Source organism: Ciconia boyciana, chromosome 10 (genome assembly GCF_034638445.1).
Source record: "Ciconia boyciana chromosome 10, ASM3463844v1, whole genome shotgun sequence".
In the NCBI taxonomy this organism is placed as follows: Eukaryota; Metazoa; Chordata; class Aves; order Ciconiiformes; family Ciconiidae; genus Ciconia; species Ciconia boyciana.
Window position 1 is genome coordinate 5,145,001 of NC_132943.1, and position 14,798 is coordinate 5,159,798.

The window sequence follows — 14,798 nt, forward strand, 5'->3', positions numbered from 1 at the left end:
ATGTGGGAAATCCTCCTGAAATCTGTGAGGTTATTTCTGAAATGAAAATCAGACACGTGACTGCAAAGTTTGCTGAACTGTGACCTCAGTCTTGACAGACATGTAAATTATAATTAATAGGGTTTGTTTTCTGTTCCTATGAAAGGAGCATGGCCTTAACATCCCAGGCATGATGGTGATGACAGCAGTAGGAGGGTACTAGTGGCTTGCATTGATGAAACATTGATCCACTGAATCTCTTGATTAACAAATAGTATGTCTGGATTCTTTGAACTGAAAATTGGTACAGAAACCCAAGAGCTGCTCATAACTTGGTCTGGAAAATAAAGAACATTAAGGTGTTGCGTGTGTATTAGTTAAAATTTACATCTAATTTTAAAGAAGTGCATATAGCCCTGCAGGTTCTTTAGTCTCAATGTCTAGATAATAGAGGAAGTTTGGAAATAAGTAATTTATGTAGGCTCACAGATCTGGAAGCCTGCAGATATCCAGTTGCAGTCAGTTATCATCACTACACTTCTGAAAATTAGCAAGAATTTTGCTAGAGGAGGAGGTGGTTCTTTTTTTTTTCCCCTCCACTCTTTTCTCTCTCTCTCTCTTTTTTTTTTTTTAACCTTTTTTTTCTGGCCTGTGGAAATTTAACTTGAAATAATTGTCAGATAATACTGTCAGAACAATCAATTTTGTTCTTACAGACGTATTTGTGAAAAAAACCTCGGACTTTTCAAAATAGGTACTATACACTGCAGATGTGCTTGGTACCTCCTTCTACAGATGCCCATCATCTTTAAAAGAGGCATTTAGGTCTTGAGGTTATTTAAAGATGCCTAATTTTTTTACTTGTCTTTTAGACTTTATTTAACTATGCAAGATATCACCATATTCAGTATTTTTTATAATAAACATGTCTAGTCAAAGAAAGCATTAATGAAGCAATTCCCCAAATAAAACAGCCCATCATATCTGAGTTGCAGCAGAGAGAAAGTGTGGTCTTTGTAGTTTAATCAAGATCACAAGACTTGTTTTGAGCGTCTGTCATCTTTAATTTTACGGCACTTCATTTCAGAGTGGGACTGCCAGGGTCACATGCAATTAAAACACAGGCAAGATTTGTCTTGTGAAATCTTAACATAAAAAGTAATGTGTTACTCTATTTTAACTTTTCTACTGAACTCTGTGAACTCACTAATTACTTTTCCCCCTCTTGTCACCTTTTTGATATGACATGTATTTTATAAAGGAGATAGAAGTTTGGAATTTTTTTTCTATCATGCATATGATTGAGGATAACAAAATTAAACCGGAGAAAAAAGGAAATGTATTTTTTCAGAAATACATTTTTAGAAATATCTGAGCATTACTGCTTCAATTACAAAGGGACTGGAGGATCAAATTCTAGGAAATAACTATTAATCTGCTTAACTAGGGCAGGTAGAAGCGTAATAGCAGACCAGGGATTTTAGTGAGGCCAATCACACAGACTGGAGTTTATTCTCTTGAGTGGGGTGACCGGGGAAGGGTAAAGGGACTTTAATGTGGTGGGCCATGAGAAGCACTAAAAGCCAGTATCTATGTAGCTTCTTTATAGCTTTAGCCCAGTTGTTGCATCATAGTGATCAGTAAATTGCATGGACCCTTATTAACCTTATTGATAAGGAGCTTAGGGAAGTTCCATTCAGTCCAGAATATATTCTTCTTTTTGTTCTCCTGTCTGTCTCGGTTTGCAATCCAAGTCTCTTTGTACAGAAATCCTTTATGTTGCACCTCAAAATTCTGTGCAAGTACTCTGCTCATTTAACTTGGAGCAAGGGAACTGTAGAGCAGAAAGGGTTGGAGTACACATGGGGCCACGGGCCTATTTAAATATAGCTGGGACACCTGGAGAATGTTTGAAAAATGTCTTTTAAAGAATCTTTTATATTGTTCTTCTTTCAGTGCAGCTGGGGTCTGTGGGGATCAGGGGATTATTTTTGATACCTGTCTAAAAGAGTTATGTCTACACTGATTTCCATCCCTTGCTACTAATTAACCTTATTGTATACAGGAAACAGTCTATTTAATACCTGCATTCTTTCTGTAATGCCAAGTAAAATGAAATCTAGTGTGAAATCTAGTTAGCATTTGCCTTTTTGAAGTCATTTTTGAGTTTCCAGTCTGGGTGACTGTGACCTCAAAACTGAAAGCTATAAAAATGGTCCCAATTTCAGCTCAATGGGAGTTTCTTGAAGATTCCCCGTTCACCTGGACTTGCACGTGTAGTAAATTGCCCATCTTGGCACTTAACAGTGTTTTCCCAGGAACCATCTATTTCTGGGTCAATCATAGACCTGCAAAGCACATATGTTCCTGCAGTTCCTCCTAAGTAAAGGAGTCTCCTCCTTTCTGCTGGAAGGATCACACTTTGGCCGTTTCAGTGTACAGAGTCTTATAAAAATTTAAATAGCAATGGTAAAAACAGATACATTAAGGAGAACAAGGAACGATGTTTTAAAAATGTCGCCAACAAATGTAGAGGATGGTGAGGGCCAGCTAGGTGACTGAGATGAACTTAAACTGTAAAATGGAGGGCAAAAATGTGGATGATGTACCATATTTTAAAGGACCTTTAAAGCCTGCTGAACAGCACTGATCTTGATCGTGTCTGCTCCAACATGCAGATACAGGAGTCATTACCATACAGCGTGATCTCTGAAAAGAATATTCACTGGAATGAATTTTCTCATGTATTTGACGAGGAAGTGTTCCCCTGGATGTCGTAAGGCTGAACTGAGCCCTGTGGCCCTGCTTTCTCCACAGGTCCCTGACTGCATCCCTGATGAAGCGGGGACCAAAGGCAGGGTTTGATTTTTACAGGAGATTGTTTCAGTTTCTGAAAGAGGACCCAGGTCAGGTGGCTGGGTCATTCTTTTGGGGACAGGCCAGCTGCATGAGCCTGGGAGTCTTTAACAACAAAATCCTGAAGAAAGGGCCGTCATTTAGTATGAAATTTGCTTCATTTAGTACAAAATGATGATATCAAGAACAAAGCTAGTCAAAACAAAGGACAACAAGAAAAAAAAAGATACCTTTTTAGCGCTGACTGGGCACCGATATTGACAGCATAGATACTAAACAAAGGTTGGAATTGCTCGTTTGATTTATTTGTTAGTGTTAAAGCTCGGTGGAAACACCGAAGGATTAGGGCATTGATATCATTAGTTATAATCTATTTGGGAAGAATGAGAAGTATTGTTTTCAGTCCTGCTGGGGTTTGTCAGATAGCTTGGCTATTGGAAATTGTGCTTGATGGCAGAAATATAGTGTTATGGGCTTGAAGTACTGAGTGTATGTAGGTGTCCAACCTTATGGCTAAGTGGCCTCAGTGAGGATCCAAGATTTGGTTTAAGGAGCCTGGAAGGTGCCTCTGGATCCCTCTGTATAACTAATCCGCAAGGAAAGGGAGAGAAATTTTTTCATTTGCTGTTTTCCTTCCGTTTCCTGTATTTTATACTTATTTTGGTCAATAAAGCAATGCTCATTTATGTTTTACACCATTCTCGAGAAAACACATTTCTTGCAGTGCAGCCTTTCCAAAAACAACAGAAATAATCTGGCTTAACTATAAAAGATTTTATTATTAGTATTATTTTTTTTTCTTCTGCCTTTCCTACTAAGCTCCTCTGCAAAACAGCTAGAAATTTTCATTTTCAAAACATTAGTACAGCAAATTGCCATCTTTCTGTGCACGGCATTCTCTATGTACTCATCATCTGAATGATTCCGGATCACTCTCTGGCAGCATGAGTCACAGCATGCCCTCATGCCTGCCTCTTTTTCAATTATATCTAAGAGGAAGACTGCTGGAGACCCATTTTTTCATCTTGCACAGGACCCCAAAAGTGCCAGATCTCATTTCAATATAATATTATGACAGTATGATAAAAGGGATGTTAACAGGACACTGACTAATATGGATTGTAGAGAAATGATAGAACAATACAATATTGGGCAGATTACTAATGTGTATTTTATGGACACAAAGTTCCTTTTATAAATAGGGTCCTAAGATTTAATCCTTATATCCTATGATCCTAGTCAGTGTTCTAAGATATTCTGAAGCAGCACTGAATTTTTTGCATTCTTAAATGAAATACATGTATTTTATTTTATCATAGGGCCACCTATATCACTCCCAATTTACTAATGAAACTTGGCATTCAAATGACTCATCAGCATGTACTGCAAAGCATAAAAATAGATTAATGTGGCATATGTTTCTTTACCCATAAAAACGCACCTTCACATAATCTCAGTGCTGTCTTATTCAACAAAAAGTATGTCATTTCCTTCCCCTAGCAAGTTGAGTTAAAAATGAGCTAAATGTGTGAGAAAGCCATTACTGCACTAATGAAAAGCTCGATACCGTTTGAATTTTTCATCATGGGATATTTGTTCTGTAGCGCACAGCACTAATATTTACTGTCACCAGTACAGTATGCACGGTAATTAAGTTACAGTCCTCAATATGGTGGATGTTAAGCAAAGATGTTCTTGTGCGAGCTTCGACCTCTTTTGCAGATATTTCACATGAAACAACCCTTCAAGCATTTGTAGGTATGAATGATGAAGTGGTGGGGAAAGAAAAAGGGTTAAAAGGATTTTAGTGTCTGATATAACCTCTATATCTGCCTCTCTATGTGCCTCTATAACCAGAAGGATGGTAAAAGCCATCTCTGCTCCTTACAGGAAACCGGTATCACTGTGTCTGCTCTTACTCTAGACGATGGACTGAGGTCACAAAATGACGCCTTAACCAAAATCATTATCCTTATTCAGAACGTGGACAGTGATCTCACCTGCTTCATCCTCGGAGGCAAGATGGTGCTGAGGGTGCTCTTGTTTGTTCAACACGAAGCTCGGCAAGAGGCCAAGGTAGCAATACAGGGCCGCTGGCTACCTCCCTCTCTTCCTCCTCTTCCCTTGTTAGTAACTTCAGAGGGTCTTATGTGAAATTAATAAAATAAACCCAGGAAGAGATGCTATTGTGGCTATAGTAACGCATTCCCCTCCGTTGTCCATACAGGAGATGTGCTAGGGCCAGAGTATGAGCTTCAAGGGCAAGACTAGTTCTTTCATCAAACTCCTGTCTAATGTTTTCAGGAGACTTCTTTCCATAAGCACAGTCTCTTTGGAGGGCACCAGAAAATCTGGAATGTGCCAAATATCCCGAGTGGTCCAGCTTTTTCCTGCCAAACTGTCTATCCATTTCGACAGTGTCCTCCCACGCTCCCTTTCCCCCCACCACTTAGTGACACAGGCCACATCTGGGCTCTTTTTGACACAACCTGGCCATGGGTTCCTGGAGATAATTGTCAGACACATCTGTTATTTTGTACATGTACCTGTGTTTTGACAACTAGGCATGGTATAAGTTTAAATAAGTAAATCGGAGACGTGTTCAGAGCTGTCTAAACCTTGGGAACCTCTGGCACGTTTATGGTCGGATGAACTTCTGACAAATCCCACAACTTCCTCATCATTAGGTGAGCACAGAAAGTCCCAAGACCTGACTGTGAGGCGTCTGTCACCCGCGCTACTGGAGTCAGCGAGTCCAAAAGGAGCAGTTTCTAATAGCAGAAGATTTGCTTCCCCCCACATTATGCTTGGCAAGTGGCCTGAGACAGATGCACGCTTGCTTCTTAATTAGATAGCTTTTTTTTTTTTTTTCTATCCAGTAAGTTCTTCTGGTCGCTTCCACAGGAGAGCGGCCATAGGAAAGGCAAGAAGCACAACTTGTGACCCCAGTAGCCTTGCAAAGCATGCTTGAATTAAGGCAGAAAAAGGCATCCTATCCCGATATGTGAGTGATAGATTCCTTCTGCACTTGGGCATGTTTGGAGTCAAATGTTCAAAATCTTTTATGAATGAATCCCCAACTGTACAGATAAGAAGGGATTAAAAAAAATGTTGGTCTTCACAAGGTAAAATCTAAGGTCTGGCTGTGTAGAAACTATATGGGATATAAAACAATTAAAGCCTTATGCGAGTAAATAGGAAATTCTGCATCCTGGAAAGGTTTTTTAGGTAGTTTCTTGTAATGGCAGCCATTGCAGGGTGCCTGAGCAGAGCGTGCAGCAAGGTCCTGGCTTGGCCTGCAGCCCTCTAGGCCACGGATCTCAAGGTCCACCTCTTCACTACTTGTTTCAAAGCAATGTTTTCCAAGCGAGTGCCTGCTGATGATCTTGGGAGACAATGGCATTACTTCTGAGGTGGAGCCTTCATCTTTCTTTGCATTTAACAGCATCACAGATTTCTCTAGCAGCACCTATGTCTGTAGCAAAGACCCTATTTGTAGAGGTAGGCTATCCAAAAAACAAAACATAAGTGTTTTTCCATAATAACATGGGTCATATACATTGGCAGAAAACGGAAGAGGAAATTTCCTTTAGGCTTTTTCTGCCTTAATACATCCCATGTCTCTGATCCTCCCCCCACCATATTTGCTTAGCTTCCTTAAAGCCATTTGGGATGTTATTTGAGAAACTAGTTTACTGAGGACCTATACTCTAGGAACAGCATTGCCAAAGAGGTTCAGATTATCTGAAATACAGGCTATGTGTAAGAAAAAATGATATCATGGCAGAGTGAAAAAGAAGAGTAAACTGCCTCTGGAGGATTACCCTTCCCATCCCTAGTCACTTGATATGGGCCAAGCCTGAGGGTCTGGACACACGCTCAGGTGGAAGGTATCTAGAGGAGCAGATACCTCCTTTATCCATTACTGGAACTTCTACTTCACGGAGCAAAGCTGACTTAGATTAGGAAAAAAATTAGTTTGCTGTGGCAGTAGCTGCTGTGTTTCTTCCAGAAAGTGGAAAAAGAGGCCTGTGTCCTCCCTCTTGTTCTTTCTTATGCTCTGTCCAGCAATCATAGAGAATGAGTAACTAGTAACATCCCACATCTTTTCCATTAATGCTTATGCTGAGTCTGCCTAAGCCACGTAAAAGGCCCAAATTTTAATCTATTAGCTGGAGCTAATGTGCTCCATGACAGACTCTTGGGAACTGGTGAGTCTTTGTCCCTGTGCCAGGGGCTTCCTGACAGTAGAAGAGCACCTGGAGCAGGACAATGCGAACCCAGAAAACACACCAGGTCTCAGTTCATCTTCTTGTGTTTCAGGGAGGATGTTAAATTGTCCAGTCAAGGAAATTTTTTGATTTCCAAATCCATTCCTTTTTTTTTTTCCCTCCCTCCTTTGTTTTGGGAAATGAGAAAAATATATAAAAGCAAGTTATTAATAAAACATCTATTATGCCCATGGGACAGAGGTCCTTCCGTATTGTTCAGATGGCATGTTTATTGTTGACATCTCTCTTTTCTCTGAGTATGCACAGAACCCTGAAATCCTTTTACATTTTTAATAAGATTATTTCTTTTTTCAATCTAGTGCAAGAAAACCGCATCTGCAATATGCATAATACTCTCAAAAACTGCAGCATGAGAAGGAAAGCATTGCCAATGTTTTTGGCTATCTACACTTCAAAGAGACATGACGTGAAAAAGAATAGTACTAGAGTTCTCAAGAAGGTGCTTGTATTTTGCATCTTAGGGCATGCTTGTTTAAGGTAGCTGTCTTATCTTTCAGTTCTCACATTTGAGGTGAAGCATGTCATAAGCACAAAAGGAAATTTGGTTTGCTTTCCAACCAACAACACTCGGGAAACCTGAAATAACCAATAATATTGTGTTCTTTTGTCTGAACTTGAGTGTCTTATGCAGCAGGGTAATCAGCAGCTCTACATTCCTGCAGCACTGCATGGCCTGGGTCTGTGCGGTATCTGTGAAATTGCTTTTGACTCATAGCTAAATGTGGATCTCAAACTAAAAAAGAAGTATCTGTAAAGTATCACCTATGTGCTTCATCTTCAGTCTATGATAATGCAATCTTAGAGTGCAGCTGTCTTGAGGGAGCTGATTCACAGTGTAGGATCCTAGCTCGTCTTGCAGTAGATCCCAGGTCCACGTCCTTGCACTGACAGAGGCTTCCTTTTCATTTTGAAAATCAAAAGGCAAAAGCAGTCCTTCACACTGGTGTGCTGTGGGTAAGCCAATATCACGAAGACTGATATGGGGCTCAGAAACTAAGGTGAAAGTGTTCAGGCAGCTACCAGATACCTTAATGTGATCCCCACAGCACTTATTTTCTTCCTAGGCTGAATACATACTTACACAACAGAAAATCTGTGACAACCTAGAACTTCCTGGCTGTTGCCAAGTAGCAAAAGGGGTTAGATTTGGATTGGATTTGGGGGTTAGAAGACAGGCTTTTACCATCCCAACAGCCAGGAAGTTGCCATTAACCATCAGCCCTACAGAACCGTCTCCATTGGAAAGAGAGCTACAGTGCACACACGTAGATGGTTTTGCTTTGCTAGGCGTATACGTTGGGTATGCTAGAGGTGGATGCAGAGCATATGGCATGCATGTCATTGCTGTTATTATACATACAGATATATTATTATTAACCCTATGGGAAGGCTGAGGCCTCTCTCAGTTGCTCCTGCTCCCCATGCTTTGGGTCACAGCGCAGGAGCAGACCTGCTGCTGGGCAGTCTCTTCCCACCCTGCCTTCCCTCCTCCTGCTGACTGCCAGGGTTGTGTGGTTGAAGCTGCTGATGCAAATTTGGATAGCTGCAAGGTGAGATAGCCACAAGGTAGAAACCAGCAGCACCGATATGTTGTGTGTATGGGCCAGAAACAGCATTTAATTCCTCAAATTCCCTTGTGAATCTGGTCCACGGGGAGCACTAAGGACAATTCGGTTCTTCAGTGCAGAGGAGCAATCAGATACAAACAAGGTACCTGATTCTTTTAAGAGCTGGAAAGAGATCAATAATGAAAATATTAAGGATCCTTTCACCTTGAATACTTAGGGTTTTGTTCAAAAGGGCAGAATAGATACACAGAGCATCCAGTGAAAGACAGAGCAAGTTATAAGAGGTGTGGCAGATCTTCCATACAAGAGAAGGTTAAATTGATTAAGAGACAAATGAGAGGTGATATGTTAGTGGTATATAGGAGAGTGAATTGCCAGAAGAGGTCAGTCAGACGATCCTATTTAGCCTTTCCCATAAATCAAGAGCAAGTGGAGTGCTATACAATAATGCTAAAAGCTAATGAATTTAAAAGTGATACAAGTAAAATATTTTCTTACATGGTGCATAATTAACCTGGGAAATTCATCAGATACCATTAAGACAAAGAGCCTAGCAGGATTAAAAATGGATAACAAGTGACAGAAACTACACAAAGATAGAAACGTATGCAGGGTGTTCAGCCATTTACTTAAAACCATTTGCTGCCTGGTGCTGCAAAGGAACGTGCCCTGTGGGAAAGCAAGACGTAATGATTGGACTCCTTGTACCTTTTTCATTGCAGTGGGTAGACTGGAGGCTGAGCAATGGACCAGATGAACGGCTTTCAGTATGGTCACTCTCATTTTCCAGAGCAGAGGACACACCTCCACCTACCCAAAATTGCAACCAGAAAACATTCAAAAAGCTCTGAGCTGCTTCTTTGAAAGATTCTGAGCTTCAAGACAATATAGAAATCACCAGTGGGGAGGTAGCCACTCCTTTTATCTCCCAGACATACAGCCAAGAAACTTACGGATAGGAGCTGAGCAAAGGAATTGTATTTTGACACAGGCGGAGGAGAATCATGCGAAATTTATGAGTCTGCCTTTTATTAACTGAAATGTGCTCTAAAATGGTGGTGTTTTCTGGGTAGTTAATTGGCATGCATTCTGAACTTGCAGAGTTTTATGGGCCCTCTTAAACGTATTAAACAAAGCTGTCAGCTGCTACTGAAGGTGCAAGATACCGCCCCGGGTGCCCAAAGCTTTCTGGAGGTGCACAGACAGGCTGCTTTGCTATGTGATGGTGGGTTCCCTGCAATTCTGAAGTATTTCTGAGAGTTTAAGAGTCAGCTTCAGAAAGCCAGCAAATTTCACCATGGTTTAGAGTTTGGAAGGCAAATTTCTACCTGTCCCCATTTCCTCTGAGGCTGCCCTGCCCTTGGGTTGCAGGGATGAGCAAAGCTGAGTGCTTACCACAGACCAAATACCAGATGATATGGGTGAATTCAGAGGAAGGAAGGATGTAGAATGTAAAGTTTCTGGACAAAAAAAAAAAAAAAAAAAAAAGGATGGAGCTGAATAAAATGAGCACTAAAAAGCAGTGCTCTCTTTTGACATGGCTGGCTCTGTGCCTCAGTTTCTCACACCACTGATGTGCAGCGGTATTGCATCCCCAATTCTCATGTCGAGTTTTGAGCGCAGGTCTTTTTAACTTCAGTATATGTTATGTGTGAAAAACTGAAGTGATGGCTCATGTTTTGTATCCAGTGTGCAACCAGATCTTTGTAACAAGGATCTATAAGGAAAAATGGGTGTTATTTCTCATAGTATTTCAGGTATGTTTGGAAGTACGCAATTGCTGAGTGTAAAAATAGTACGCAGTATATAAGTGATGGTAGAGTATATTCATTTGCTGTGATAACACACGGTGAATTGGCACAAGGATGAGATTGCTGTTTTAGTAGTATCCTGCGAGCGTTCCCTCGATGAAGCCTACTGACTGATAAGGGCTATAGTTCTCAAGCAGCAAAGGGTTTGGGTACGGCCCGACCTCAGCAGGGCACTTGCTGGAGATATTTCTCATGTGTTGCCCTTGGCCCTTAGGGAAGGGTTGGGTTTTTTTAATCCAAAGTCAGTGCTAGGGAAGGTTCCTATGTTCTGCAAAACAAGCATTGCCCTGGGCGCCATTTATGCATCCCATTAAAATCAGGACTTGTGATTGTGACCTGCATCTGTGACTTTGCTCAGTGTCCTTATGCTCCATATTTCCTTTCCGAAGCAGGAACGCAAGGCAGGGGAACCTGCTGTGCCATGATAATATGTGCATTCCCTGAGGCTTGTCTTTCAGCCTCTTCTGAGAATTAGCCATGTAAAATCTATACGCTGCCTGATTACACTGGTGATTGTGGTCCCAACTTACTTTCCAGCTTTTTTCCAAACTCTACCCATGGTCTATATACTACGTAGTAATTGATTAGCTGAACTTCTTGAGTGCCTTGGGCTGAATGGCCATCTTTGGCTCTGTTGCAATACGGGGTGCTTATGAAAACAGGCTGAATGTTACCTGCACTGTAGCTGTCCTAGCAGAGAACTAAAGAACTATTAAAATGCATGTTGCTCTTAATATATGTGTGTGTGTGTATATATATATATATGTAAATAAAAAGAGGGATGAAAATGTGTTCAGGGCAGTTTACGTGTCATCTTTTAGCTATAGCTCAGCAAGTCAGTCTGTCTTTCTCATCATTTGCTCAGAAATCCTATTTTGCAGTTGAATTTCTTGAGTTAAAAACTGACAATTTTTCTTGCAGAAGTTTAAGATTCAATAAATTGATTTGTTATTTTTATTTTAATGAGAAATCTTTCTAGCTAGAAACACCCTTTTCAGTTCCATTACAGGTCTTTTTCTGACATCTCCTTTTACTATAGGAATCCCAGTTACTAGGACAGCTGTCTTTTCATGCAAGTTTGAGTAGAAGATACTCTGTATAGGGAGAAGATGCAGATAAACACAGGGTTTTGGACGTATTTGTCTCTGCTGCATTCTCTGCTTTCATTTTTCTGATCATTTACCATTAATAATGGTAGTTCCTTGCTTAAAGTATCTGTGGTCTTTCTCAAACTGAAGCTAGCTGCAGAAAAAAAGGTCTTCCGCAAGTCTAATTTTGACTCACTAAAAATTTAGCAAAGTTTGAGCAAAATTTCTACCAAGTCATAGCACATATTCTTATAAGTAGCAATTGGAGGAGCAATGTGGTGCTGATATAGGCCCAGTGAATTGCTCATGCTGGATGGAAGCCAAACTTAGACACTTTTGGGATTTGGAAATGTATGTGTCCGGCAACAAAAGAGTCTGCTGGAGCCCTGGGCTGGGAGCTTAGTTAACAAAGAGCAAACTACCTGAGTAGGAGAAAAAAATAAACCCTACTGCAGTTAAGGCTTGCAAATATTTTTCTCTTTTTCACTCTTACCATCTTTTGTCCGGCTGCTCTCTGCCCTGAGGGGCTGATGGCAGGAGCTGTGGGGCTGGCTCTTTGACTAACAGTTGAGTCAGTGATTTTTCCCACTGAATTCATGTAGATATTAAAAGGGACAGGAGTAAGACTGCTCTCTTGGGGAAGGGAGCAGCTTGGTAGCAAGGCATGGTTATTCCTTTCTGTTGTCGGGATGGGAAAGGCTAGGCATCTGCTATATGTCCTGGCTATATACACTCCTCTGATGAGACCCACTTGTGTCCTCCCAGAACTGGCTACCCACGTATCAGGCTTCTATCTTTAACAAAGCATTTTGTAGAGAAGTCAGCACATGTATACGGAATTCATGTAAGGCACCCGTCAAAACCAAAGAAAGGCTTATGTGTGCAAAAGTTTGCTTGATATTTTCTCCCCTCCCCCCCCCCCCAGCCAAACACGTTTATTTTAAGAAAGATCTGGATTTATTTCATAAGCCTTGTCTTGCTTATAAAAACAAGAAGAGAGGAGTCTCCATGTTCCAAAGAAAGCTTAAAAGAAGATCAATTAATTAATTAAGAATCTTTTCTTCTGAGTGCAACAGGATCCAAGTAACAAGTGAACTTTTCATTTCCAGTAATAGCAGAAATTACTTCAATACCATGATTGTGAGCACCCGTGGGGCCATAATGTGAATGGTCTTTATTAAGGAATAGACTGAACTTCTGACTATCTTTCTTCCAGTCATTTCCACAGGCTATAAACAGCGCCTGGTTTGTTGCTATTAAAAGAGTCTAAAGACGACGATGCTGAAAAGCATTACTGTTTAAGTACTCATGGCTTGACATTAACATGAAAAATATTTTCTTGAAAGTAAAGTGAATTTGGGTTCTCCAGAATGTTATAGTTTTGTTCAGAAATGATTACGTTGAATACTTGTGATATGGGGGAGATGTTTGTTTGCTTTTGTGTTTTTAATTACTGGTCACTACCCCTCTGTTTTGCTTGATTTTTCAGACATGTATGAAGTCAGAAAACATCTTGGGGCCAATTTTTATGTTTTCTTGGTGTTATTTTCTGCCTATGTTAGTACCTGATGAAAGAGCCTGGTCTTTGTTAACAATCAGGCCTCATTACACATTTGCTGCCACAAATGACCACTCTGAGGAGCAACCTTTCCTAAATAACATGGTGTTTTGCAAAATGATGCTAAGTAAAAACTGAAGTAATCCATGATCCGCTGAGGTGATATTGAAGACATATCTCTCGTGCACAGCAGACCTATGCATTAATCCTATGTTTTGGGGTCTTTAATTGCTTTAAATATTTGCTTCTAGATCTGTGTTTCACACATCTTATTTACATGGTTTATTTTTCATTTTATGAACAAATCGATAACCAGACAGACTCTTTACCACACTGGATTAGTTTTATTTATTCTCTTTGAACTTGATTAAAAAGCTGTCAGACATAAGTCTACATTTTATCAGCAGAATACTTTTACAAAACAGGGTAGGAGATATGTATAGCTGGAAACATACATTTCAAAATGAAACAATATTTGATATATTCTAGACAGTTACCCTTTTGTTTATCCATGACAACTGAAACTAACCATCAAATGCATAAATTGATTCAAGTCTAGCCAAGTAATCCTAAGGGCATATGAAAAGGCTTTTTTTTAAAGTTCTTTCTAGATGAATTTAATGTAGTTCACCAATAAAGCATCCTCAGGAGCACAATACAAATGCTACAGAACATGAGATAGCTGGGGAAAGCGGGCAGATGTACAGTGTGATGAAGAATCAAAATGGATGTTACGTTAAAATGAGCAGTCATGCAATGTCTTCATTTCGTGTACTGTTTTTAAGTAAAAATGCCAGTTCCCATTTTGTTTTTATTTTTTTTTAGGCACTGTTATGCAAATAGTGACATTCTGGTGATGTATTTTTTTTAGTTGTTTAAAAGTATTAAATGTAATCTTTTTTTGAAACTCTTGAGGTAGGCAAATGGATTATTCATCATGTCTTTAACTTTCAACATATATCAAAGGGAAAGGTAAATTATACTCAGATTAGCTACAAATGATCTGGTATCACTGTTTTATTTCATTGCCTTTAATATACATGTTTTAATCCATCTCCCACAAATCTCTTCAATTACTATTTGTCTTTCTGTGCCATTGCATATGTTGGTAAACAGCATTTTCTATGGTCTTTGGCCATATGCTGTATGCTCAGCTTGCAAAAAACCTGACACTTGGAGTGCTAGCATAATGAAACTCTCAAAGGGTTAATGCAGAATACATATAGGCAAATGTTGACAATATTTTTTATTCCAATGTTTGAAAATTAAACACAAAATCATCATTAAGTCTTCACAAAATGAGGCATCTGTCACTTGAAAGAAAAAGAAATATTTCAGAAATATGTTTACAGAAATGTAAAAATATTAGACATCAAGACAGATGTGAACGTTTTCAATAACAGGCCCTGTCTGTCAGTCTTCCTCAGAGCCGAAGATCTTGCTGTACTCACTCAACATAAGTTCAACTATCTGATTTTGGTAGAGCATGTGGACTGCCATGTTCCCTGTCTCCTTTTCAGGTCTAAGGAGTGTTGGTCCAAACACAATTCCTAAGCTTTGTGTTGACATAAGATTCACGGATTCCTTGGCTGCTATCCTGTTGACGAAAGGAAAGAATTGGTTAAAAAAAAGAGGGATGTCAAAGG

The 14,798-nt window shown here is 39.9% G+C and overlaps 2 protein-coding genes across 2 annotated transcripts in view; one reads left to right on the forward strand and one right to left on the reverse strand.

Annotated features, from left to right (window-relative positions):
* The window catches only part of GTDC1 (glycosyltransferase like domain containing 1), a 343,668-nt gene that overhangs the window by 268,037 nt on the left and 60,833 nt on the right, over positions 1–14,798 (forward strand). The window lies entirely within an intron of this gene.
* ARHGAP15 (Rho GTPase activating protein 15) overlaps positions 14,566–14,798 on the reverse strand; it is a 331,003-nt gene continuing 330,770 nt past the window's right edge. The window contains exon 14 of the mRNA XM_072874181.1: positions 14,566–14,749. Coding sequence (XP_072730282.1) covers positions 14,566–14,749 — 184 coding nt within the window. The remainder of the gene's footprint in view (positions 14,750–14,798) is intronic.